Source organism: Histoplasma capsulatum, genomic scaffold, assembly GCF_000149585.1.
Source record: "Histoplasma capsulatum NAm1 scaffold_1 genomic scaffold, whole genome shotgun sequence".
Classification (NCBI taxonomy): Eukaryota; Fungi; Ascomycota; class Eurotiomycetes; order Onygenales; family Ajellomycetaceae; genus Histoplasma; species Histoplasma mississippiense.
The window spans coordinates 733,745-756,151 of record NW_001813982.1 but is presented as its reverse complement, the minus strand read 5'-3'; the positions used below and the strand labels follow the sequence as shown (position 1 = coordinate 756,151).

The window sequence follows — 22,407 nt, the reverse complement described above, 5'->3', positions numbered from 1 at the left end:
TTGCAGAGAGATGGAAACGGGTTCGGATCACCACAAACCCAGAGGAATGGAGAAATAATTGCTGATGGGGGGTTATCCCTGATAGCGTAGAATACGGATCCCTGCCCATTGGAAATCATCTGGGCTTGCGAACGTTTAGGATGGGGTTCAGTCGTGGTGATGTGACAACTCTGGATTAATAGGCTTAGCTATTCTGGCTGCTTCAATAGGACTTTGAGCGCCTGTTTGTGGGCCTATTAGCCATACACCCAACAATCCCGTTACTCAATTCCACCGTTTCACGGATGTAGCTGTTGCGGAAGACGGGAGTAAGTCCCCAGAGTTTGTGCGCCACAAATGAAGAGCTCTGGGATTCCGAGTGGATATCTAAATTGCAGGCAACAAGCGGGGGTGTGTAAACCCTGACATCCTCGTATGTGAAGCCATACAAACAAACAAATTTGGCAAGGACACCGGTGATTCATCAGAAATAGACGCTTGAGCCAGCACAATGTCATGCATTTTTGATATTGAAATACGGGGAAATTTTAACAACCTTATGGAATCGTAGCGGTACTTCTCCGACGGAAGCATGACAACGTAGTGCAATTGGTCCATGTAACGTCCGTGCCGTATGGTAGCTCGGTTGGAATAATGAAACAGGGGCTGCTCAGACGGGAGGATTCATATTCTGTAAAGGGAGCGACTGAGATATGCTGCATCTCATTAAGCAGGGCAGCGAAGAATTTCAGAAATCATGCATATGGCATCCGACTCGGACGGGTCAAAACGACCAGTGTGAGGCAATGGAACATGGTAGATCAGCCCACTGCTACCTAAGAACTCAGGCCAAGGAGATGAACAGGTAAAGTGGAATTCGTATTGTTATTTTCAGCAATGGGTCAAGATACTCGCTCATTGTATAGTGGCAAAACACGGGATGCTTCATTTGTTCCGTTTTCGTTTTGCTGAAGAAGCTGAAGACCGGGGTCCGAGCCGGGCCGAATTAGAGGAAGATGGGCCGGGATAAGTGACAGGCTCAACAATTAGGGTCCGGGCAATGCGCGGTTCTAATGTCGCACACTCTTGTACCGATCCCAGGAACTGTGAGAACTTCTAGAGAGATTTTGGAGGTGAAATTGAACAGGCAAGGCTTGCCGGACAATCGCCAAATGTGACCACTCCATGAACAACAACTGCGCCCGCCCTGCTTTATTCATGAGGCCATAAATCAAACAAAATCCGAGGCCTTGAGGCTCAAAAATTCCACAGGTAGCTGCATTACAGGGTTGATCCACGGTGCCCAGTCTCTATCAGCCAGCATTGAAATCTCTAGAGGGTTCTGTTCCCTTGAGTAATTTCCCCGCTCGAGACCTAATGGATATAGCTCGTGATAGCGGATCTCTTTACGTATTTGCTAGTGGCATTTCCCACGGCCAGCCGTCGGAGACACCGTCTTGGATGACATGAGGCATATCATTGGCGAGAACTTGTGCGAACTGCATAGAGGATGAAATTAAGTATCCATTGTTGAGAGAATTATCCATGGTTCCTCCTTAGCCGTTGAAATGTTCAAAGCTGAGCCACTGTGCAATCCGCACACGTCTTGGCATGCGATAGGATCCTCCAAGGAACATGGCGGCACATGCAGGCCTGCGGGAATGGTCCAAACCTGAACAATTAGACTCAATTAGTTAGTTGCCACATATGAGAAAGATCTAAAGCGAAGCCTCGTATATCAACTCCGCCAAGCCAGGGCCAGCATGGAATCTCTGGCCGAGAGGAGAAACACTTTCGAGGACTTTTCAGGTCCACAATGGCACTTCATTACACAGATGTTCGTTTTTCCACTGCAAATCCTCGAATTACGGGAAGGCCTGACTGGTTCGAGAAATAGATCTATACGGAAAGAGAAAGGTCTGCGTCTACCAAAACTCCACCAATTGAGCAGGCAAAGCTGAAGGTAGGTGAGGATCCCGTCCAGTGATTCCACCTTTGGGAAGCATGGTTTCGGACTGGCAGCTGTCTGCCTATGTCATACTAGCAAAAAGTACAGATTACAGGTTGCCCACGTTAAGGATTGAGCCTTTTTGGTGAGGTGGTAAAAATTCGTCTTGTTTTGATTCACTGTTCCCGGCAATTCTCCTCATGGTGGTCCCTAGGGCACGATAATGGTGACAAGGGGTGGGGGGACTAGACCTCTCTCCCTGTAATCTCCCAAGCTTCACAGCATTTCCGGCCGAGCTGTCGTCAGTGAGAAGCTACTTTCATCGTAGTGCCGGAGATCTTGCCATGAGTTTCTCGTACCTGTCTCTGGCCAAACCAAAGCATTGACACCGATCCAACCAAAACATGTCGCTTCCGTTAACGAAGTGCCAGGGCAACTTATGATGCATGGCATTCCAGTTCCCGTTTTATCGTTCGCGGGGAGGTAAGTACTATTAGTTAAGTGTCAAGTACAGATTACATTGAAGGTGATGGATGAACTGGATGAACTAATCGTGCCGCGCGCACCCACACCTGATGTGGGTGCGCCACACCGTAACGATAAAAACAGCGTAACGATAAAAATATCAACTTCTTCATTAATCAATCTTCAAATATTAATATATCATCACCACCATGATCAATAAGATGGATGATATTGAAAAATGTATTCAGAATGCCATTGAAGTCTATAATGGCAATCAAAAACAAAAAATCCTACCTCTGGCATGCAAATTCAACATTCCTTATCAACATCTTCAAGTGAGAATCAATGGAAGGAAAACACACAATGTAAAGATTGCACCGAACAAGAAGCTTAGCAAGAGTCAGAAGGACACATTAAAAGAGTGGATAGCTCATATGAACAGAAATAATTGCCTACTGACTGCAGAGCAGATTCAAGATAATGTGAATCTTATTTTCAAATGTCATCATATTGATTCTTCAATCTCTCCATCTGTGGTCAGCAAGATGTGGATCTATCGATATATAAAAAGCTTGAATGGGTATAAAAAAGTGAAGCAGAAGGCAATGAATCTGAAAAGAATTGCTGTAGAGATTATTAACTACATCAAAATGTGATTTGATCATCTGAAAATCTTACTTACTTCAAAAGTACACATTTCAAACCTGTGATATCTACAACTTTGATGAGATTGGCGTTCAAGAAGATCAAGGATGTGGAGAATAGATTATTACTGCTTTTAAAGACTTGAATTCAGTTATAACTTCATCATATTCTTGAGAATTGATCATCATGATTGAGTGTATTTCAGCAGATGGTGAGGTATTGAATCTCTTCATCATCATAAAATTCAAAACTCATTTTAAAGATTGATATATACAAAGCAATCTACGGAGTGGATATATGATTGTGGTGTCATATACTGGCTATATCAATGATGAGATTGACTTTGCTTGAATTCAGTATTTTAATAAAGTTATTAAAAAATGTCAACAAAACAGTCATTAATTGCTGTTTCTTGACAATCATAAATCTCATCTCACTGAAGAATTTCTGCAATACTGCAATATTCACAAGATTATTCTATATGAATTTCCTTCACATTCAACTCATATACTACAACCGCTAAATGGGGTGTCATTTCATCAGTATAAACATTACCATCCAAAGACAGTTAATCAAACTGTTTGATATGAATATGAGCAATATGAAAAACATCAGTTCCTACAGAATCTAGTTGACATCTGCAAAAAGAACTTTCAACCCTTTATTATTTGAGTTGATTTTGCAGATTGTGGCATCATTTCTTTCAATCTGCAATTTATATTTGATAAATTAGATTCTAAGATCTCTGACTGCTCTGAGCTGTGAATATATGAGGGAAATGACTTTTTTTCTCTTCAATCAAGCTGCTCAATTATTGCCTCTTCATAATTATTCTCTCCAAAGATAATTGAGGAGCTACAACATCATATTTAAGTAGCAAAGAAAATAATGTAAGATATGAAAGATATATTCAATTTCAAATCATCTCATCTGAACAATCAATTGCACAAGATTTTCCAAGGCAGTCTCATACAGATGAAACTCAATGCTATAAAAGAGTGTGAAATTAAGGGTTACTACCTTGCAGTCAAACACTGTAGCATCAAAAATACACATCAGCAGGTTCAAGTAGAAGGTATACTCATTGTGAGAAATGCAAATAGAAAGATTGCACAACATAAGAAAAAGAAAGCTGAAAAACAATGTTATAAGAAAGTCAAACATGTTGGGAAAGATTTGAAAAAAAATGCCACAGAACCAACTCAACAAGAGGTTAATGATATATATAAACATCTAGTGAATAATACTGCTATTACAGATAATATAGATAAATTAATTATTATAGATTAGCTACACAGTGTTGAGATATTGATTTTTGAAGTTCATATTATTCATATTTTTATCATTACGCTGTTTTTATCGTTATGGTGTGGCGCACCCACATCAGGTGTGGGTGCGCGCGGCACGATTAGATGTGAAGAACATTGCTCAATTAAAGTGCTGCCGTTTGACACAGACCGATGAGAGAAAAGCAGAGTGAACTGATAATTATTGCCCTGTAACTGATGGTTAATCAATTGTCCAAAGTTGTAGGGAGTATTCCATATTCTATACGTTGGATATTATTGAAGCATCCATCCCTAAGAACTCAACAATGCCACTCATTCCATTGCTTCACCTCACACTTGCAATGAAAGGCTCATCAATCAGTTAATTACCAATTACAATTTACTAGTAACTATGTATTTACAAAATCATCTATCTACTCCAAACTGACTATGCTAAACTTTTGAGAAACTGTCAAATTTTTATTTTTATTTTTACTTTTTTGTTTATTTATTTATCCTCTGTCTCTCAGCTATTTTCTGCTGTCATCCAAAGCATCATATAAGAGTCTGTTAACTACTATCGCTAGTAGGAAGGCGTGGAGAGCTCGCTCAGGCCCGTCTGTAGACGTTCTACCATACAAACTCGTATTTTCCATATTATTAATTTGAGAATTGTGTACAAAGGACGCTATCACAAGTAATGTCTCGCACTAACTGTGCCAAGCGCTACTTACTACCATTAGTGAGTGCGCCACAGCGTACGGAAAACCACACTGTACAGAAAATATTATGAATATAGCAATCTTCAAAAATTAATTAATAACCACCACCCAGTCTATCTATAATATAAAGATCATCTATATGCTTGTTAGAAGGTGTAGAATCCACTGTAGATTGAAATTCAGTAGATTTATCTTGTTGTGATTGAATGACAGTTAATTTTATGAGCTTGATCCCAACTGTCTGAAGAGTTTTATTGAACTCTTTTTTCAATTCATCAGCTTTATATGTTGCAATTTTGTGATTTGCATTCTTTATAGTGAGAACTCCTTCTACTTGCATTTGTCTGTGGGAGGATTTGACAATCTGACATCTATTTGTGTGGTAATGAGTAGTCAGTTCACCCTCTCAGTGCATATTCAATTCCATCTGAACCATACTACTTTTGAAAATCTTATTCAACTGCTTAATTAATTCAGATGTAAGAGTATTCTTCACATTTTGTAAAACCTTCTCTGCTGCTTCAATTTGATGATGTAGTTTTGCAACTGTATCTGGAGATGTCAATTGTGAAGATGCAATTGACAGTTGATTTGTGGGAGGTGGAGTTAATTGAGAGCATTCATTATCATCATCATTATAAATAACAAGATCTAAGCTATTATCAAGAGTAAAAGGTTTCAATCAGTCAAATATATTATCTTGATTAAGTGGGTAGATTTCATGGTCTGTGAAGCCAGCTCTAACTGTGGCAGGTTTGAACACTTGCAGTCAGACACTTTTCAAATTGGCAAGGAATTGTGTTATGAACCTGTGGCACGGACGGGGCTTATTGGATAAGAACCGAAGGAACGCAGGGACGGAATAAATCCTCGACCGAGACTAGTATGAGGTCACGTGACTGCTCACCCTGATCACCGTGCTCACTTATCTCAGCATGCTCAGCCTCTCTTCTCGATATTTTCGGATTAGCGCGACCAACTAAACTCCTTTAGACTTCTGCCAAGTCCTACTAACTTCTGGACCAATAAGAGACTTCACACGTGCTCGCAACCTAATATCTCGTAGAGAGTCTGAGAAGAAACGGTTCCATCGTGTGTGGAAAATCAACACCGCCCATACAAAATATTCGATTGACTTCGAAATCATACATCTACCCTAAATATCTGCCTGATCATCACCAAACCGATATTTTTCAAATCCTCAGCCATTCTGCTATCATCTCTGCTATTTTACAACTCACTACCCCTTCTCATCATGTCACAATCGTTGACAAAAGACAGCGTGTCTTTTGAATCTCAAGACACCCAATGTCAGACGCGCTCCAGCCAATATCCTTCATCACTCGAAGATGAATCCTCTCTACAACCACTACAGTCTCCCAACAATGTAGATGATGAATATGACACATCAGACAGTGACTTAACAGAGCTTGAATCTATTGATACTCCTTCGGAATTCGAGATCACCGATACTGATACCGATACCCCGCGAGCTTGTTCACGATCAAACCGCCGTGGCCCACAGCACCTGCCTACAATGCCTTATAACCGGCAGAAAAGACGGTCAAAATTATCTCGCGTTGTCAGAACATTACAGCGAAACAGTTGGGGAATGGAGGCCTTTATAGAGGCTTGGATTCAGAGTCCCGATATCTTGACTCATCGACGATACAGTACTCCTACGAAGCGGCGAAATGCACTATATTCAGCACTTTCCAAAGCAGGGGTATTCAATGATAATCAACGTTATACTGTCTTGCTTAAACAGGAGCTGAAATGCCTTATCAATACTCCCTTCTTTGCAAAATTCAATCACGATTCTGATCTGGATACCATTGACTTAGGTTTCATGAACTCCTCGAAGCGAATATTCTGATCCACTTCAGACACTCGAGATGTGAAATGCTGAATGGTGTCATTGATGAAAGAGGTGTCAGTATTGTTGACATTCTGCCTGTTATTCTGACAGATCTGAAGAAGTATTGATCGGAAATATTGCACTGCTTGTTGAACCTTGACATGACTGTCAATAAAGACAATGGTCTTTAAAATGTGTTGAGGTATGATCTTTCCATCTGTATCAATGGCCTCGTTCAATAAAAAATATAACATATCATAGGATACAAGTTTACCGCGTGGAATCGGATGTACGCCGATAAAGATATCAGGACGGTTAATGGAAGTTCGAATAACCTGAGTCTGCCGTGGGTTTACACCAATAGAACGAAATCCAGCCTCTTGAAGAATGATATCTTCAGCTTTACTGCTGAGGGTTGCGGAACAGCCAAACCAGACAATATCCTCACGAAGAAGCAATCTCAGGTGCCCCAGCCTGGCAAACTGACTACGGAATTGACTCCACTGTGTGACAAGATGACACTCATCGATAGCTACAAGCCCAATCTTTTCTTGTAAAGTAGGGTCTTGAAGAACATGCTGAAATCGCTTGCAAAGAGCTTGCTCTGGACTGAGCAGTATATGTGTATACTCACCTTGTTGAATGCGTTTGAGTAAGTCTTCTTGCCCCTGGAGATTATCAGCACTGACCAGACAAGGATTGGCACCGGGAAACCGTGCTATATCTCTTGTTTGCTGATCACCAAGCTTGTTTAGAGGAACCAGTTGAATGGTTATCTTTCCTGTCAGAATTGTATAGGATTGAAGAATAAGGCTCTTTCCATAGCCAGTTCTGGCAATGAATAAAGTGTCGCTATATCCATATATCATGCGCCGAAGTATACGGACTTGTTCTATGCGTGGCTGAAGAGTACACTCAGGATCTGGACGCGGGCCTTGAAGTATTCGTTGAAGACAATACTGAATAACATCCTGTTGCTTGTCGATACTATCTGGTCCGGCATAGCTCATGACAAGTTGTGGCATATCTTCAATGTTCATTGAAAGTATTTGCTTTAATGATGGCTTTTGAAGCCGCTGTTGTAGCTGACTTGCGCGTTTTCTTCGATCCCCATTGGCCATATTTGATGCAGTTGATGGGACGTTGTCCGACCCAGCTGTCAAAAAGAAGTGTTATGTGATTGGTTCAGAAGTTGTCGGAAGATCCCAGAAGTTGTCAGGAGTTCAGAGATGTTGTCAGAAGTTGATGTGCCGCGTGAGGTTGCCAAGAGTTCAGAAGTTGTCAGAAGTTGCCGGAAGTTGCCGGAAGTCGCTGGAAAATACACTCGGTGCTTTGACTAGAGTCTCTGATGGCTGGATAGATGTTTTGATGGCAAGATCAAGGCGTTGGATGACTAGACATGATCATGGTTGAAAAATTAGCAAATCGTTCCCGTGTTCAAAATCATAGTAGCAGTTTTCGACGCGACACTTCATACTCAGAATATATGTATTTTCAGATAAAAATTACATCAATCGACAGGAAATTGAAAAATTAACCCTCCAAGGTGGTAGAGAAATGATCTATGAGTGATGTTGCACAGTGATTCTATCTCAAACATTATGGTTGGAGCAAATCGTTCCCGTGTTGCTAACAAACAGGAACCGTTTTTTCTCAGACGCTCCGCGAAGAGTTTGCTGGGGATGTCCCATTTAGGTTTAGTGTAAGCCCCGTGACAGTTGATTGGCTCAGATGTTAGCAGGACTTGGCAGAAAGTAGCAGTAGTTCGGATTGGGTTAGCTCGGAGTGGAGTGGCTGAGTTTACTGAGATAAGTGCTCACCATGATCACCGGTGAGCAAAGTGAGCAAGTGAGCAGAGTGGGTAGGATATTTTGTATGAGGACTCAAATGTATTTAAACACACTCATTACCCTTAGGATCAAGGAGCTTATCTTCTTGATCACGATCAATTTTATTCTTTATTATTTCTACTACACCTTTACTTATACTCAGTTACATGGTACGACTATAAGCTCACCTTAAGTATACTTCTTCACGACGCATACCTTAAGCACTCGCCCCCTACCTGTAAGCCCTACTAGGTACTCATATTGTTTACCCTAGGCCGCCGCCGTAGCTATTGCTAGTCATCCTAGATATTCCTCTTGATGTTATATCTTAACCTGCGATAGTGGCACTACCTCCTGACTCAGTGAACAAGCTCAGCAACCCGATATAAGCCCCGACCTTACCTTATATTCAGTGAGAAGCTTGCTGAGTTAGAGACTCGGTAGCAAATTGCCTCCCACTATATTGCTCATATCCATAACAGGCAGCCTCATTAACTGCCTTTGTATGATAATGCTTATATTGTTGAAAAGACATGCCATTAAAAGGTTGTAGAATATGATTTGTATAAAATGAAAATTCAAATATAATGATTTTATGAAGATTGCAATAACAAAGAAATTCATCTGTAAGATGAGATTTATAATTGTCAAGAAATAATAATTGATGACTATTTATTTGACATTTTTTTATAATCTCATTGAACTGTTTGAATCATTCAAACATGATCTCATCATTGATGAAGCCAGTGTCAGATGTGGTTATAGCATAATTATTCAGTAGATTTGATTGTGTATATAAATCTTTTAAATGGATTTTTAATTTCATTATAATCAATGGATTCAATACTGTGCTATCTGCACTGACTGCTACGCCCTGCCACACGCAGTGCCACGCCTTCGCTCCATCATACGCGTAGTCACATGACTACGCACAGGGCTTCACCTCCTGCTTGTTTCCGCTTGCACAGCATATCTTAGAGTTACGACGAAAAAGAATAAGAATAGCATGCCCAAGAGCTTCTTCGTACGGCTTCGCCTTACACTGACACACTCCACCATTGTTTATTAACCCGCAAGAATATGAAGATTGTATGACAGAATTTGCATCTTAAAAAACAGTTATAACTCACTGTTCACATTCTTCTCTCTTTTAAAATTCAATCTCATCAAAGTTATAGATATCACATCTGAAGAAATGATATTGATTGAGAACAGATTTATATTGATTGAATCAGTTGATGATGAAATTTATATTCTCATTAAACACTCATTTTAAATTCATTGGCTTCTGCTTTACCCTTTCATAGTCATTTAGCAGATGTTTGACAAATTGATATGCTCACATTTTGCTTATGATGGGAAGAGGAGTTTCAGAATCCATATGATGCTGCTTGAGAATCCAATTCACAGCAGCTTCAATATGCTTGATTGTGAATGGGCAAAAATTAACATCTATCTGATGAATCCACATCTTAATAACCTCCTCCTGGCTGTCATTCAATGCTTGATTGAGTGGAACCCTAGTAGTCCTCGATTTCTTGCCATTAAGCCTTCCATACAAGGTTGCATATGGAACTTTGAATACTTGTGACTGGGATGTAATTTTTAATGTTGAATTCTTTCTAAATATGTCAATGGCATTTTGCAATTGCTCTTCAGTGTAATTGGAAGATTTAAGCATGATGGCGATGATTAATGAATATTTAAGAATGAAGATGATGATATTCAAAATATTTTCTATACAGTGTGGTTTTCCGTACGCTGTGGCGCACTCACTAATGGTAGTGAGTAGCGCTTGGCACAGTTATTATATATTGGTTAGAAGACATCTTTCCATTGACATTAGTGTCGATATAGTAACTTTACATGACACTGACATTCGGGCGGAAAATTTTTGATCCAGTAGCCTGTTCCAAGCTTCTCAACAAGTGATATCATCAGCAAAAACTTGGGGAAAGCAATTTCTGGTCCGATCAGGATATCAAAATAGTTAACACCTATTTGCCTTTTCTATTTATGTTTTCTGCTGTGATTCCTGCTTGTGCTAAAGTTGGTGAACGTAAGTTCAAAGCTGCATTGCCCCAACTCATTCCAGTCGGGTACTATACGCTGGTGAGCCGTCCCGGACCCAACTTCAACCTCACTTTCCAAGCTCCTTCGACGTGGGCAATTGATTAAAAAATTACGCGACCCATTTAAAGACAGAGTGGATGTGACGTGCTATAGCTGTCATTTATCATCAATGTTTTCGCAATTCTCTTTTTCAGTCCCCTCTTTCCAAGATCTTTTCACCTGCCCCTCCACAGATGGCGACGCCATTAAAATACATTCCGTCGAGATCCACGATGTCGAGACGGCAAAGCAAAAGCCCGCTCGGGCGCTGAAACATCTACTGAAGTTGAACCATGTCAATCATTCGATTCTATACCATAACGACCGCTTCCATAATCATATGCCGCATGTAAGATACTCTGGAGGCTTATTGACATGTGTTGGGTTCTATGAACCTATTTCTAATTGCTAATTTTACTGCCAGTTGCTGTCTTCAGCGTATTTGTTTGGAAGCGATGCCACCCACTTGAGCCGTCTTTATGAAATGGAGGAAAAGGTGCTGGAGCCCTGGCGGGATTCTCCTGAGGAGATTGCGGTAGACGACTGGAGGGAATATTTGGGGAAGCCAGAGTACGTGTATAGGGTTGCCCTTTTCCTTTTCCTTCTTCCTCTCCTTCTTCTTTCTTTTCTTTTCTAGGTCATCCTTCTGTTGATGGGTATAAACTGACTACCACAGATATCAGAGAGCCTATCTCGATTTTTTCGAGGACGAGCTCGTTCATCACTCTTATGATTGGAAAAAGGTTGTTGAAATGTATCTTTATTCTGGGGATAGACCGTTGATAAATAATGTTGTTGCAGGCCGTAAGTAGATGTAACATGATTTGTGCATGATTTTATCGTAGGTTAACCTTAGAAATCTTGAGCAGTTGGACACCCGCTCATCCATTTGGGGTATGCATACGAAATGTCGAGTCGAGAGGTAGCTATTGAGAGTCTCGCAATGACGGCAACATGTTACAACTATCTACACAAATATATTGACGACCATTCCTACCTGGAAACACCTAACCCATACCAAACCTCTTCATCCCTGGAGATATTACATAAAATTCGGACAGACAAACGTTTCGACAACCTCTTCGAAGAGCCTGGCGGCGATAATCTTGAAACCGTCTTCAAAGATCACGAGGACGCAATTCTTGAACACTGGCGCGCGTGGGCCATCACCCCAGACCCCATCAAACAGCTTGAGGCTTCCCAAGAAGACGCAGCGGCCATGTTTGTCGCCGCAGACACCGAAAAGCACGACTTTTTCCTCGTCCACCTACTTACCACTAGCCACGCAATACGAATTCTATTACCCTTCGTCCCAAGCAGATTCCACGTATCTCTTGTCCGCCAGTGGTGGCTGATCGTCGTGGGAGTTTACGTCGCACAGTTACGACCCAAAATAGAGCCTGACGCCATCCGATACTATGACGTAAAGGGGCGGGACTGGGACTGGATCGGTGGCCAGACCATCAATGGTAAGTGGGCGGAAGAGACTCATTTTATCAAGGCACTTCGGGCACTGAAGGAGGCTGCAAAGACGTGGGGCGATAGCGATGAATACTATATTAAGGCCGCAGTTAAGCTCGTTGACGATTTCAAGGGGTTTGGAGGTTTTGGTGACCAGGCAGCCTAAGCTGCACGGTAACGATTTTACTACTATGGGCTTCAGCTTATCAAATTGTCTGTGTCTTCCATTCAAGTTGATGAACCACAAATGGCTTTGGCTTTTCAAGATTGAGGGGCAATTGGTCAGAAAGTTGTCACGACGTGCATTCCAGAGTTATGTATATAAATTGTCTTGGATGTAGTCGACCTAAATTTTGCACTGTTTGCACTGCTTGGCATGAGATCTTCAATCCATCACAAGCCTGGTGAGACAACTCTGGAGGATCATAGAGTTGCGCCAAAATGTCCACAAACCATTAACTAGTTTCAAAAATTTGCTTTTCCCACACGCGCCTCTCCCGGGGGCATCCAACTATGCCATCCAGAACGGAATCTGGACCGCTTCTCTATGCAGAATTGCTACCAAATATCCGTCAGATAACATTGCATGTGTCTTTGCCCGCTTCCTCGCGTTTAGCTCAGAGTTCCATCACATCCGATACTCCAGGGGATCTTGTCCGAGGCAATTTCTCCCTTTCTCTTTTGCCGTCCCGCGACGCTGTTTCTCTCTACAGCTCGCACACTGTACATACAGTACCCCTGCCGGCATGCGTTTCAGAATCAGCGCACACAATTCTCTCCACAAAGCCGACGCCAAACCCTCCTGGTGCTGGACATGGCGAACTGCTGTTCCGACTGCCAGTCGATGTTGAGGCGGGCCTCCCAGGAGCCTCCCAACCGGCAAATGGTCAGCCTGGCCATGGAAGCAATGAAGTCCAGGTTCCATGGACGGCCAAGGATATGTGCGCTGAATCCCGCGTTCGATGCCAACGGTGCAAGAACACTCTTTTCACTCCGTCGGATAAAGGAAAGGTTACGTGGAAAGACCTACCTAGTACGGACTGGGCTGAAATGATGGATTTATGGCATTGCCATAAACCTGATACGCATGCTGATGATCATGGCGACTCAGCGGTTGGTACCGCATTGCATACCCACGACGAAAATGAAACCGTTAAAGGGTATGGTGCTTCCAACCAAGTTGTTTGTACCTCTGGGACAGTTTTGATTGACGTTTTGTCCTTTGTCATGGCTGAGGGCGATTGCCAGGGATTACAAAAGTCGGTAAGTGGGTTTTTTTTTTTTTTTTTTTTTTTTTTTTTAAAATGGTCTTTGCAACTCATAAAACCCTTGCCCCTTCGCCGCCTCTATTCATTCGAAGAGGTCCAATTAGTCGTATACCGCTGCATTTGATAGTTATTTTTTGTCTATTATTTTCTATTACCTGCTACGGTTCCTTGCTTTTTATCGCGTAATATCGCCTCATCTTCGGGCTGCAAAGAAGGAGACGAGATTGCTAGATTCCATATCCCACGATCTTGTTTCCGATACAACTGCCCAATATCAACTATCGACGAGAAGAAAATTGCTGGAAATCCCTGCAAGGGATTCCGCGCCTCCGATTACCTGGTACTTTCCCCAACCGCAGCCCAATCCATCATGATGAAGGAAGCTAGGAAATGGGAGAAGATAGGGCCAAATCAAGTGCAGGATATTGAAGAGAGAAACCTCATCAACTCTTGGTTTTTCGGAATTAAGGGTTGGTAGATGGATTCCCTCTCCCTAAACCTGATGGAACCTTTGATTCATTCCCTTTTCTGTATCCTCCCTCGCTCTGAAGATAGGCTTGGCTGGAGATGTATTCACAAGCGACTAGGAAGAGAGGAGGAATGGTTGAAACATGAAAATTTCTATAGCCTGAGATGTATTTCACCGCGAAATTTGAATACTTCACCTGGATTCTTCATGCCATTTTTTGTTTCTTTGGATCCAGAAAAACGCAAGAGATGTCCGGTAGTAGTATTCGCTCCGAGGTTTTGTGGGATTCGCGGGATATGATCTGAGGTACACGCCCGCAGGAGCGGATGTTAGTATCATTGCAAAGCCTGGAAACTTATATATGGATCTCTCACCTCAATGGATCTTATACCTCCGATGTATCTCGTGACAATTGTAATGGCTAACGTTCGTTCCTTTTCAATTCTCCATTTTATTTTGCCGTCTCTTCGTTGTGCTTTATAACAAAAAGAGTACCCTCCTTCCACCAACTTAACATGAAACCTTCCCTCCACATGTAAATTATACGATTAACGGCGCATAACTAACAAGAAAATTGTGGACCCCTCCAGATCCTCCCACTGTCTTCTACCTCTCGACACATTGGAAACGGGAATCAGCCGGCTAATGAGACTAAATTCCAACCCGTGGTCGATTTGTTGTGTTCCCGCTGCAGCGCTGTAGTAGGAGAAGAGCACAAGGCTTTTTCTGGCTTGAGACTATACAAAGCAAACGTTTCACTCTTGCGAAAACCCAAGGACGGCATCAATTCTGACCATGATGTGTGGGAGACGTACCCAGTAGACATGATCGTGGGAACCCAGTTGCTCGATCTGGTTGAGAGGGTTGGAGCGAGGAGATTTGCTGTTCACAGTGCAGAATATACAGACACGAGCAGTCGAGATAACAAAATAGGATTGCTTGTGAGTTTACTAGCATACCCTCATCTTCTCATCTTACCTTTGCCAGTTGTGAATTCGCTCAACTTGATTTCCAAAGAAAATTTGCACATGAATCCAGACTTCAACGATCCGCTAATTCATTCAAATACGTAGCTATGGGTGTTCAATCCGGATCTTCGCTATTCCAGTTTGTTTCCGGACTCTACTACTGGTAAAGTCGCATCGATTACCTCCCAGCGGGCTATGAAAATACTCTACCAAGAAGTCCAAGATGTCCAGTCGATGCTAAATCCAGCGCAAGGCGTACCGTCACCAGCTGCGCTGGAAGAAGTGAGCCTTCCACCCAATATTTATGACGGCGTCAAACAGACTCTCGAGAGGACCAGTGAAGCTCTTCCCATCTCCGCACGCCAGTTTCGGGAGTGGAGAGTAGGATTGTTCTCTCGGTTTGAGGAAATAAAATCATTGGCTCGCGTCTAGTGCGACCTGCTGAGCTTTCGAGGATACTCCTAGACAACTGAGGCACAGTACAAGAAGTGCCACGCAATTTCTGAAACCTTACGGTAACCAGCCCCATATTGAGTAAAGCCATGCCATGTTGAGTAAAACCTTCTTGTGCTTGGTCCTGTCCGCCTCTATATCCATTTCTGTTCCTATTTCTTTCTTCTCTCCGTCCTGCTGCCGCCACACCGATGATCACGACTTTTGTCTGTTGTTAGGCTTCGTTCTCCGTCCTGGCCCTATATTATCTCCGTATAGTTCCGCATTAAAGTGAATTACATTGTTAAATTGCCCATATCGACCCTGTATCTTCATTTAACTTCCTCATTGAAGTGGACAACGATGACAGTTCCAACATTGAATGTCCTGACGTTGAAGACTCGGGCGCCGGGATTCCCTACGTGGGCCCTAACGACAGCAGCACCAACGATGCTTATTGTATATGGGTCTCTTGGGCAACGACCCCTTATGACCAGCGTGGCCGGCCATCATGCCCAGAATGATAGGGGATACGAAGCAGACAATGATTTGCCTGCTCCAGCATTGGCACCTGGTCATTCTCCCGTTCCCACTTCATCCCTGATGCAAATCAATGCCACTATTCCCATTGCTGTCGGAGGAGCTTCGCCTCTTGCTTTCGATTCCAGAAGTTATGCAAATCACGGCGCCCGGAAGAGCTCACGAACAGCCTCCTGTAGCCCAGTTCCTGAACAATTTTCGACTTGAGTGCCTATAAAAAAGATTTTATGCCAGCGATAGCACCTTCTGCACTCTTGTTTAGACCCCGAAATTATGGCAGTGAGGTATCGAAATTCGTTAGGTCTCGTCTCAGTTTCATTAGTATTGCCATTGCGGAAGAGGCTCAGTTATCTATAAAAGGAGGAATAGTGGGATCGCAGGTTGCTGCGTCATTAATACGGATCTGACTTTGATATATATAATACTGCAAAGCACACACTCTCACCTATGTGAAGAGTACTGTATCATAAACTTACCACCCTCCCTAATGCCGCCCGGAATCAAACTCATTACACATGCCTATGCCATGCTATAGGGTTTATGGGTGCTTCTAGGCAGCTCCTCCATTGCGTTCTTTTGGGTTTCAATTACACAGGGCAAAGACTGCTACTGGAGACGAGCAGCTAGCAGCGGCGATGGGGACCTGACACTTGGCTTGATTAGCCTGGCGGGGAGCTTGAGGTATGAAACACCTAAACTAGTTCCACGTACTTTTTATATTCCGTTTTCTTTATTCCATTTCAGTGATGAGGTAGTTATCACTACCCAACCTGCCCTAATTTGCGAAGGCTAGTTTTCCCACTAACTTAGCTATCTGAAGACCGTCAGGTTAACTTTCGAATAAATGAACGTTCAGCTGGGAAAATTTTATCCCATTGCCATTCTGGTTGGAGGTTGAAAGAATACTCTTTTTTTATTTACTTCCGGCATCCTGCTCCCTCTACAAAATATTATCTTCCATGTTCGTGGCATTTGGTCTAATCGGAGCACTCCAAGGCCATGCTTGGGGGGCAACAGGGTGTTGGGGAAGACATCACAATGTGAGGCTGGGGGAGGGGATTTTCTGGATTGTGCGGTGCGAGAATTGGGGCATTTGTGCAGTGAGAATGACTTGGGGTGCCGCGGCATCCACAGCTTGAAGTTGTTTGCATGAAACGCGAGGGCCATCTGGGCAGGAAATTGGGGATCTGAGAGGGGAGATTCTGAGTCAGAGGTGGATCGGGGGAGTAGGAAGGAGAGTGGGAATTGAGCCTGAGGGGAAGAACGTGCGAGGGCGAGAGAAAGTGCCAGTGATTTCGTAGAAGGCTCGGCCACCCTTTATAGTTGCTCTCAGCACAGAGGCTTCAACTGCCTCACCATCTCCCACATAGGAGAGGAAGCAATGGGGTGAATCCCTCGGATCCCTGAATCCTCTCTGAGACTGCTGACGCGTCCATCCTCATATGAAAGCCACCTGGAGGTCGATAAACACGCCTGCACCAATCGCATATGGCTATCGCCACTTCCAACCCTGATATGTCGAGCATGCAATCCTGATGAAAACCCGACTTGGTCGACCTGCAGGCGTACACCGAGATACCAAAAAAAGAAGTGCAGCAATTTTGCTATTGGCTGGGGAAAGGAAATGAGGCAGTCTGCCTTGGTGGGTCAAAGGGCGATGCAACCCTCCATCACTCAGCGCTCAGCAAGCCGCCCGGCTCCAGGAGGCTCGCCCGCTGGTCTTCTCCGTGCGCCTCGATCAATCATCGCCTGTTTTTCCACTCAGATCTCCACGGACGAAAGGCACCCCAAGACAAAAGAGTACGGGAGAACAGATCGACCGGATAAAACCGCAAGGAAAACAAGAAAATGAGAGGGCGGGAGCGGAAACTCTCGACCTCCCAACCAAAGATAAAAAGTAATAAAATAAAATAAAAATAACATAAACTATTGACAATCTGCGGTTCACGGTCGCCGATCTTACAACGCGGCGAAGGCCATTGTCATTGCAACATGGCTGCAGATGTCCCAGCAGCCTAGACTCCAGATCAAGTGAAGTAACACCGCGAGGGGCGGCGTGGATGGCTCAGAAACCAATGAAGCAGCAGCCCGCGAGGTGGTCCGGGTAAGACGGCACCGGTCCCCTGCAGGGAGGGAGGGGGCAGTGCATCCAAGCGCGAGCGAGCGAGCGAGCGAGAGAGAAAGAGAAAGAGGGAGAGGAAAGAAAGAGGAGGAGAGTGTGTGTGGTCGTTGCGAGGGCGCGGGACGGGTTTTTATAGATCGAGCAGCCGGCCGTTGAAGCGGCGAGAGGGCGCGCCATCCCCGAAGCGGCAACGGTGCTTCCGCAACAGGCCTAGCGCACAAAACGGACCAATGACAGCAGCGCCCGGCAGGCTGGGCGCCCCGCTAACCGGCGCAAAAGATACTACTACGACTTTGACTTTTCCCTCAGAGTTTCCACCCTCGTGGCTTTGGGTTGCAGCTGTTGCTTAGACGCGCCACTGTAGTCTCACGAAGCCTGCTTCCTGAGGTTTCTGCAAACGCGTTTTAGGCCCCACGCTACAACCACATGTAAGGAGACGAATCGCCTTGCTGGATGGCAGCAGGAACAGTTTCACTGCACAAAACACAGCATGTGGCTCCGTTTCCTTGAGGTATGTCAAGTTTGTCAGCCATGCACAAGGCTTTTCCCTCACTAATATGGCGCCTCGCTGACCTGGGGTTGTTCTTGTTCTATTTCCCCCCATTTATCAGGTTTGGCTCACTGCAAGGGTAAGTTGCCCATAGCCCGTCTCGCCAATGCATATCCAGTGTGATCAAGCACATCTCGTCCTACGTCTAACACATTTTCTTCTTCTTTTCCCGTCCACCCTAGCTTTTATCGAGCCCTGCGTTCCACAGAACTGTGAGGCAAGTGCACAAGAAGGTTCAGGAGATTCGGTATGGGAAATCTCCGGAGGATATGGGAGGCACCAATATCGATAGTGAGTTTTTTCTAATCAGTTGGAAATACCCCCAAGGAAGTCAAGCAAAAAGAAAAACACTATTTACTTACTTTCTATCTTTCCAACAAATAGAACCAGAAGGCAGCTTCAAACGCTTTTTCGAGTTGTTCCGTGAAGAGCTGAAAAATCAAACTGGGAGGGGACCTCCAAAGTCATAACCCACCCAAGGAGACGAAAAATTATAAATACCACCCCCGTGTCTATATAATTATCTTGGAGTCGTTCTCCTGTGTGTTCCATGGACGTCCATTACGCCCCGCGTTCCCACCTCCAATGGTACGATAAAATACAGTCATAACCTATACTCCAATGATATTGTTTGGATTCGATAAAAAGGAAAAGCCACACCCTACTCACGAGTGTCAATTGGATATCCGGATAAAGATTGGGCTGCTTCTGCTTCACATACCGTGCGATGCGACCCTCATTCTATCCGAAGAGTAATTCGTTTTGTGCTTTCCCGCCGTGAATGCTAGCTGTGTCAAATGCCAACCACATACAGCTTGGCCCTGCGTGCGAAGAATATGGGCATACAAAATTGCAAACTCCTAGACAACGTAATATTTTTCTTTGTTCTCTTATCCTTCATATATTTCCCCTCAATTTATCTGCTCAGCTTCGTGTGGCGTAAAAACCTTCACGTTTTAACTAATTGCATTGGTATTTTACAAATGGCCTTTTGCCCTTGTTTTGGTTTCACGTTTCCAGCGCTTTAAGGAGTACCGGTGTTACTACACCTTATAAAAGGAAAGGAGAAAATGGCAGTTCATCACTGTTAACATTCCTTTGTTGCATGCAGTAATCTGTTCGAAGCTGTTTCACGGAATATTCCTGCAAAGAAACCCTCAATATATACAGTGAAGAATTTCAGGAATGAAAATATAAACCAAGGAAACAAAGTGACAAAATCAACGCAGAAACAAAGAGCTGTGATGAAATCAGCCATGATATCAGGAAATTCAAACCCCAAAATTGGTGCCAAATAAATACACGAAATGAAGAATTGTAATGTGACCTGATGTCAGTGTGCCTTCTTTTCCCATCCCCTTTGTTTTTCATGAGAGAGCTGGCCCGATTATCGTAACTAGCATGTTCACCATTGACAAAGTATTCGCAGTTTATCGAACCAATATACAAAGCAATCAGGCTAGGAGACAAGCTAGCACAGGCCTCAAGAATTGAAAAAACAAAAAATACAAAAGAGTTATCAAACTACAAAGGCTTTAAACTAGTGATGATGGAAGCGTCTCTTATGCATGCGGGCATGGGCCTGAGCAGGTGCGGTCTCAACAGCAGCAGCAGCTGTGATGGTCTCTATAACGGTTTGCTGATAATAGTTAATCTTGTACACTGAGTTGCCGTTGGTGGACCAGCTCGTTGCCACTATTTCCCCAGCGGGACACTCGCCGTCGGGGGCATCAGTCACCCCGGGTGGAGGCACCTCGGTGGGTTGCGGGTCGACTGGTTTAACGACGGGTGGGTTGGTGGGCGTGGGTAGTTCCGTTTCGGGATACCCGGTTGGTGTCTCGCAACCAGGCTCGTGGTCTTCGGGGGGAGGTTGGTTGCCTGGAGTCTCGTCAGTTGGTGGCTCGTTGTCGGGCTTGTCGTCAGTGGGCGGCTCATTGCCGGGTTTGTCGTCGGTTGGTGGTTTGTTGCCCTTGTCGTCAGTGGGTGGTTTGTTGTCGGGCTCGTCGTCAGTGGGCGGCTCATTGCCGGGTTTGTCGTCGGTTGGTGGTTTGTTGCCCTTGTCGTCAGTGGGTGGTTTGTTGCCGGGCTTGTCGCTGGGATCCTCACCAGTCGGTGGCTTGGTTTCTGGGGGCGGGTTGCCCGGTTTTGTGGAACCCGGGCCGTCCGAAATGGGAACATTTTCTGGCAGTCCATTCGCGCGCCGGGTGAAGGTCTCACCCTCAAGTATTGATGGAGTGCGCATCTTGCACTTGTTCTGCACATTATCCCTCTGAAGAGTGAACTGTTTACAATCCTGCACAGTTCCAGAATTGCTGGTGCATTCGTCCACTGCCTTCTGCAGGAATTTTTCATCCCAGCCATTCATGAAATCGCCGTGATAGCCATAACCTGTTGGGTCACCGTTGGAGAAGACAAATCTTCCAGGCTTCCCTTTATAGGCGCTGGTATCCCAAATCGTCTCAAAAAATATAGATACCAGACGGATGGGGTAACCGGGAGGACAGAAACCATTGTCAATGCGACTTGGATAGGCCATATGGTCTTTATGATTTGGAGAATCAGTCCGCACTCCATCCCAACAGGAAGGGAAGAAGAGTTCGGCACGAACTCCGTGCTTGCAATTGGTGTCAATATAATTTTTATCAGGCAACGTGTGAGGAATAGGGTAAGGTTTGGGATGTTTGTCATAGTTCAAGCAAGTAAACCCAATGTTCTTCTGAGCGTCCGTATAGTTACGTTGGAAGGTGCTGCCAGCAACCATTCTCAGACCGGGAGGAAACGCATGGACTTTCTCTTTAGGCTCGTGCCGTTGAAGGTAGTACCTACTGGGTCTCAGCGTTGACCAAAGTGACAAGAATTTTAAGCAGGGAACCTACACCAGCATACCGCCAACCTGGTTAAGCAGCTCTGTGGATTTGTCTGGATGCTCAAAATACAATGCGGGCGCCCAGTATACAGACATATCTTCCAGAACTTCACAAGACGTGCATTCAGATTCCCTGAGCTGCTCATATGTATTGGTCAAGCCAAGATCTAGGATGTATTAGAAACTTGATGCACACTCGAAAGGGGATGGAGGAAAGGGGTACGTACTTCCTGCTCCATGAAGCGCATGAACGTGACTGGAGCGTTTGCCAGGGTTGACAATAGGATCGATAGGACCCAGTCCCACACGACCGCGGCATGGCAAACGCCAAAATGCCAATGCCGGCGAGATCGTCGCCGCTAGGACGACAAGTAAACGCATTGTTGATATAAGAGGCCTGCTCTCATGCAAATTTGGTGGGCAGGTATGAGAACCTCTACCGGGCGAATGTGTTTGAAATCCGAGCAGAATCCACGTCTCTGACCACGGGGAGCAATGCGATTATGCGACAGATATCTCTATATCATCTATACACGCTGCCCTTCCAAATTGCTGTTCTCGCAAATGAAAAAGAATGTATGCCAGAATCTAATTCCAGCAGGAGATAAGAAAGGAGTGTGAGGGCAAAATTACCCAAAGATGGGACTTCTGGGAAGAATATTACGGTTCCGAATGAGCGGAGTGGCCAACGAGTATTCTAGAGGGGCCAGCGATGCTCTTTAATTCCGGCTATGATGGAGAATTCAAGACTGGCCAAGACTCTTAATTTTACACTGTGCTAAGTCTCCGTGTGGCTTTCTTAAGCCTGTTAACTGTCTAATATGTCATTTTCGAAGCAGTAAGCGCTGATCTTGGCCAACAAAAGATGATGTGCCTCGCATGTTTTAAGCGAGTCTAACCTATCA

At 44.2% G+C, this 22,407-nt stretch overlaps 7 protein-coding genes across 7 annotated transcripts; 4 read left to right on the top strand and 3 right to left on the bottom strand.

The window, feature by feature from the left end:
- Nucleotides 1-2,601: 2,601 nt before the first annotated feature.
- HCAG_00232 (predicted protein) lies at nucleotides 2,602-3,157 on the top strand (the record flags this gene model as incomplete). Its single annotated transcript, XM_001543136.1, has 2 exons — nucleotides 2,602-2,727; nucleotides 3,083-3,157. The coding sequence occupies 2 exons, from the start codon at nucleotides 2,602-2,604 to the stop codon at nucleotides 3,155-3,157; spliced, it is 201 nt and encodes a 66-aa protein (XP_001543186.1).
- A 674-nt stretch (nucleotides 3,158-3,831) lies between these two features.
- Nucleotides 3,832-4,201, bottom strand: HCAG_00231 (predicted protein; the record flags this gene model as incomplete). Its single annotated transcript, XM_001543135.1, has 2 exons — nucleotides 3,832-3,892; nucleotides 4,011-4,201. The coding sequence occupies 2 exons, from the start codon at nucleotides 4,199-4,201 to the stop codon at nucleotides 3,832-3,834; spliced, it is 252 nt and encodes an 83-aa protein (XP_001543185.1).
- A 2,638-nt stretch (nucleotides 4,202-6,839) lies between these two features.
- On the bottom strand, nucleotides 6,840-9,015 carry HCAG_00230 (predicted protein; the record flags this gene model as incomplete). Its single annotated transcript, XM_001543134.1, has 4 exons — nucleotides 6,840-8,041; nucleotides 8,210-8,278; nucleotides 8,524-8,561; nucleotides 8,984-9,015. The coding sequence occupies 4 exons, from the start codon at nucleotides 9,013-9,015 to the stop codon at nucleotides 6,840-6,842; spliced, it is 1,341 nt and encodes a 446-aa protein (XP_001543184.1).
- A 1,715-nt stretch (nucleotides 9,016-10,730) lies between these two features.
- On the top strand, nucleotides 10,731-12,453 carry HCAG_00229 (conserved hypothetical protein; the record flags this gene model as incomplete). The annotated part of the gene is made up of 5 exons (XM_001543133.1): nucleotides 10,731-10,773; nucleotides 11,021-11,175; nucleotides 11,251-11,396; nucleotides 11,503-11,630; nucleotides 11,696-12,453. 5 exons carry the CDS (start codon nucleotides 10,731-10,733, stop codon nucleotides 12,451-12,453), a joined length of 1,230 nt encoding a protein of 409 aa, XP_001543183.1.
- A 347-nt stretch (nucleotides 12,454-12,800) lies between these two features.
- Nucleotides 12,801-13,942, top strand: HCAG_00228 (predicted protein; the record flags this gene model as incomplete). Its single annotated transcript, XM_001543132.1, has 2 exons — nucleotides 12,801-13,550; nucleotides 13,787-13,942. The coding sequence occupies 2 exons, from the start codon at nucleotides 12,801-12,803 to the stop codon at nucleotides 13,940-13,942; spliced, it is 906 nt and encodes a 301-aa protein (XP_001543182.1).
- A 499-nt stretch (nucleotides 13,943-14,441) lies between these two features.
- On the top strand, nucleotides 14,442-16,808 carry HCAG_00227 (predicted protein; the record flags this gene model as incomplete). Its single annotated transcript, XM_001543131.1, has 6 exons — nucleotides 14,442-14,450; nucleotides 14,615-14,965; nucleotides 15,098-15,373; nucleotides 15,779-16,057; nucleotides 16,500-16,645; nucleotides 16,793-16,808. The coding sequence occupies 6 exons, from the start codon at nucleotides 14,442-14,444 to the stop codon at nucleotides 16,806-16,808; spliced, it is 1,077 nt and encodes a 358-aa protein (XP_001543181.1).
- A 3,368-nt stretch (nucleotides 16,809-20,176) lies between these two features.
- On the bottom strand, nucleotides 20,177-21,883 carry HCAG_00226 (predicted protein; the record flags this gene model as incomplete). The annotated part of the gene is made up of 3 exons (XM_001543130.1): nucleotides 20,177-21,458; nucleotides 21,513-21,669; nucleotides 21,730-21,883. The coding sequence occupies 3 exons, from the start codon at nucleotides 21,881-21,883 to the stop codon at nucleotides 20,177-20,179; spliced, it is 1,593 nt and encodes a 530-aa protein (XP_001543180.1).
- Nucleotides 21,884-22,407: the final 524 nt, after the last annotated feature.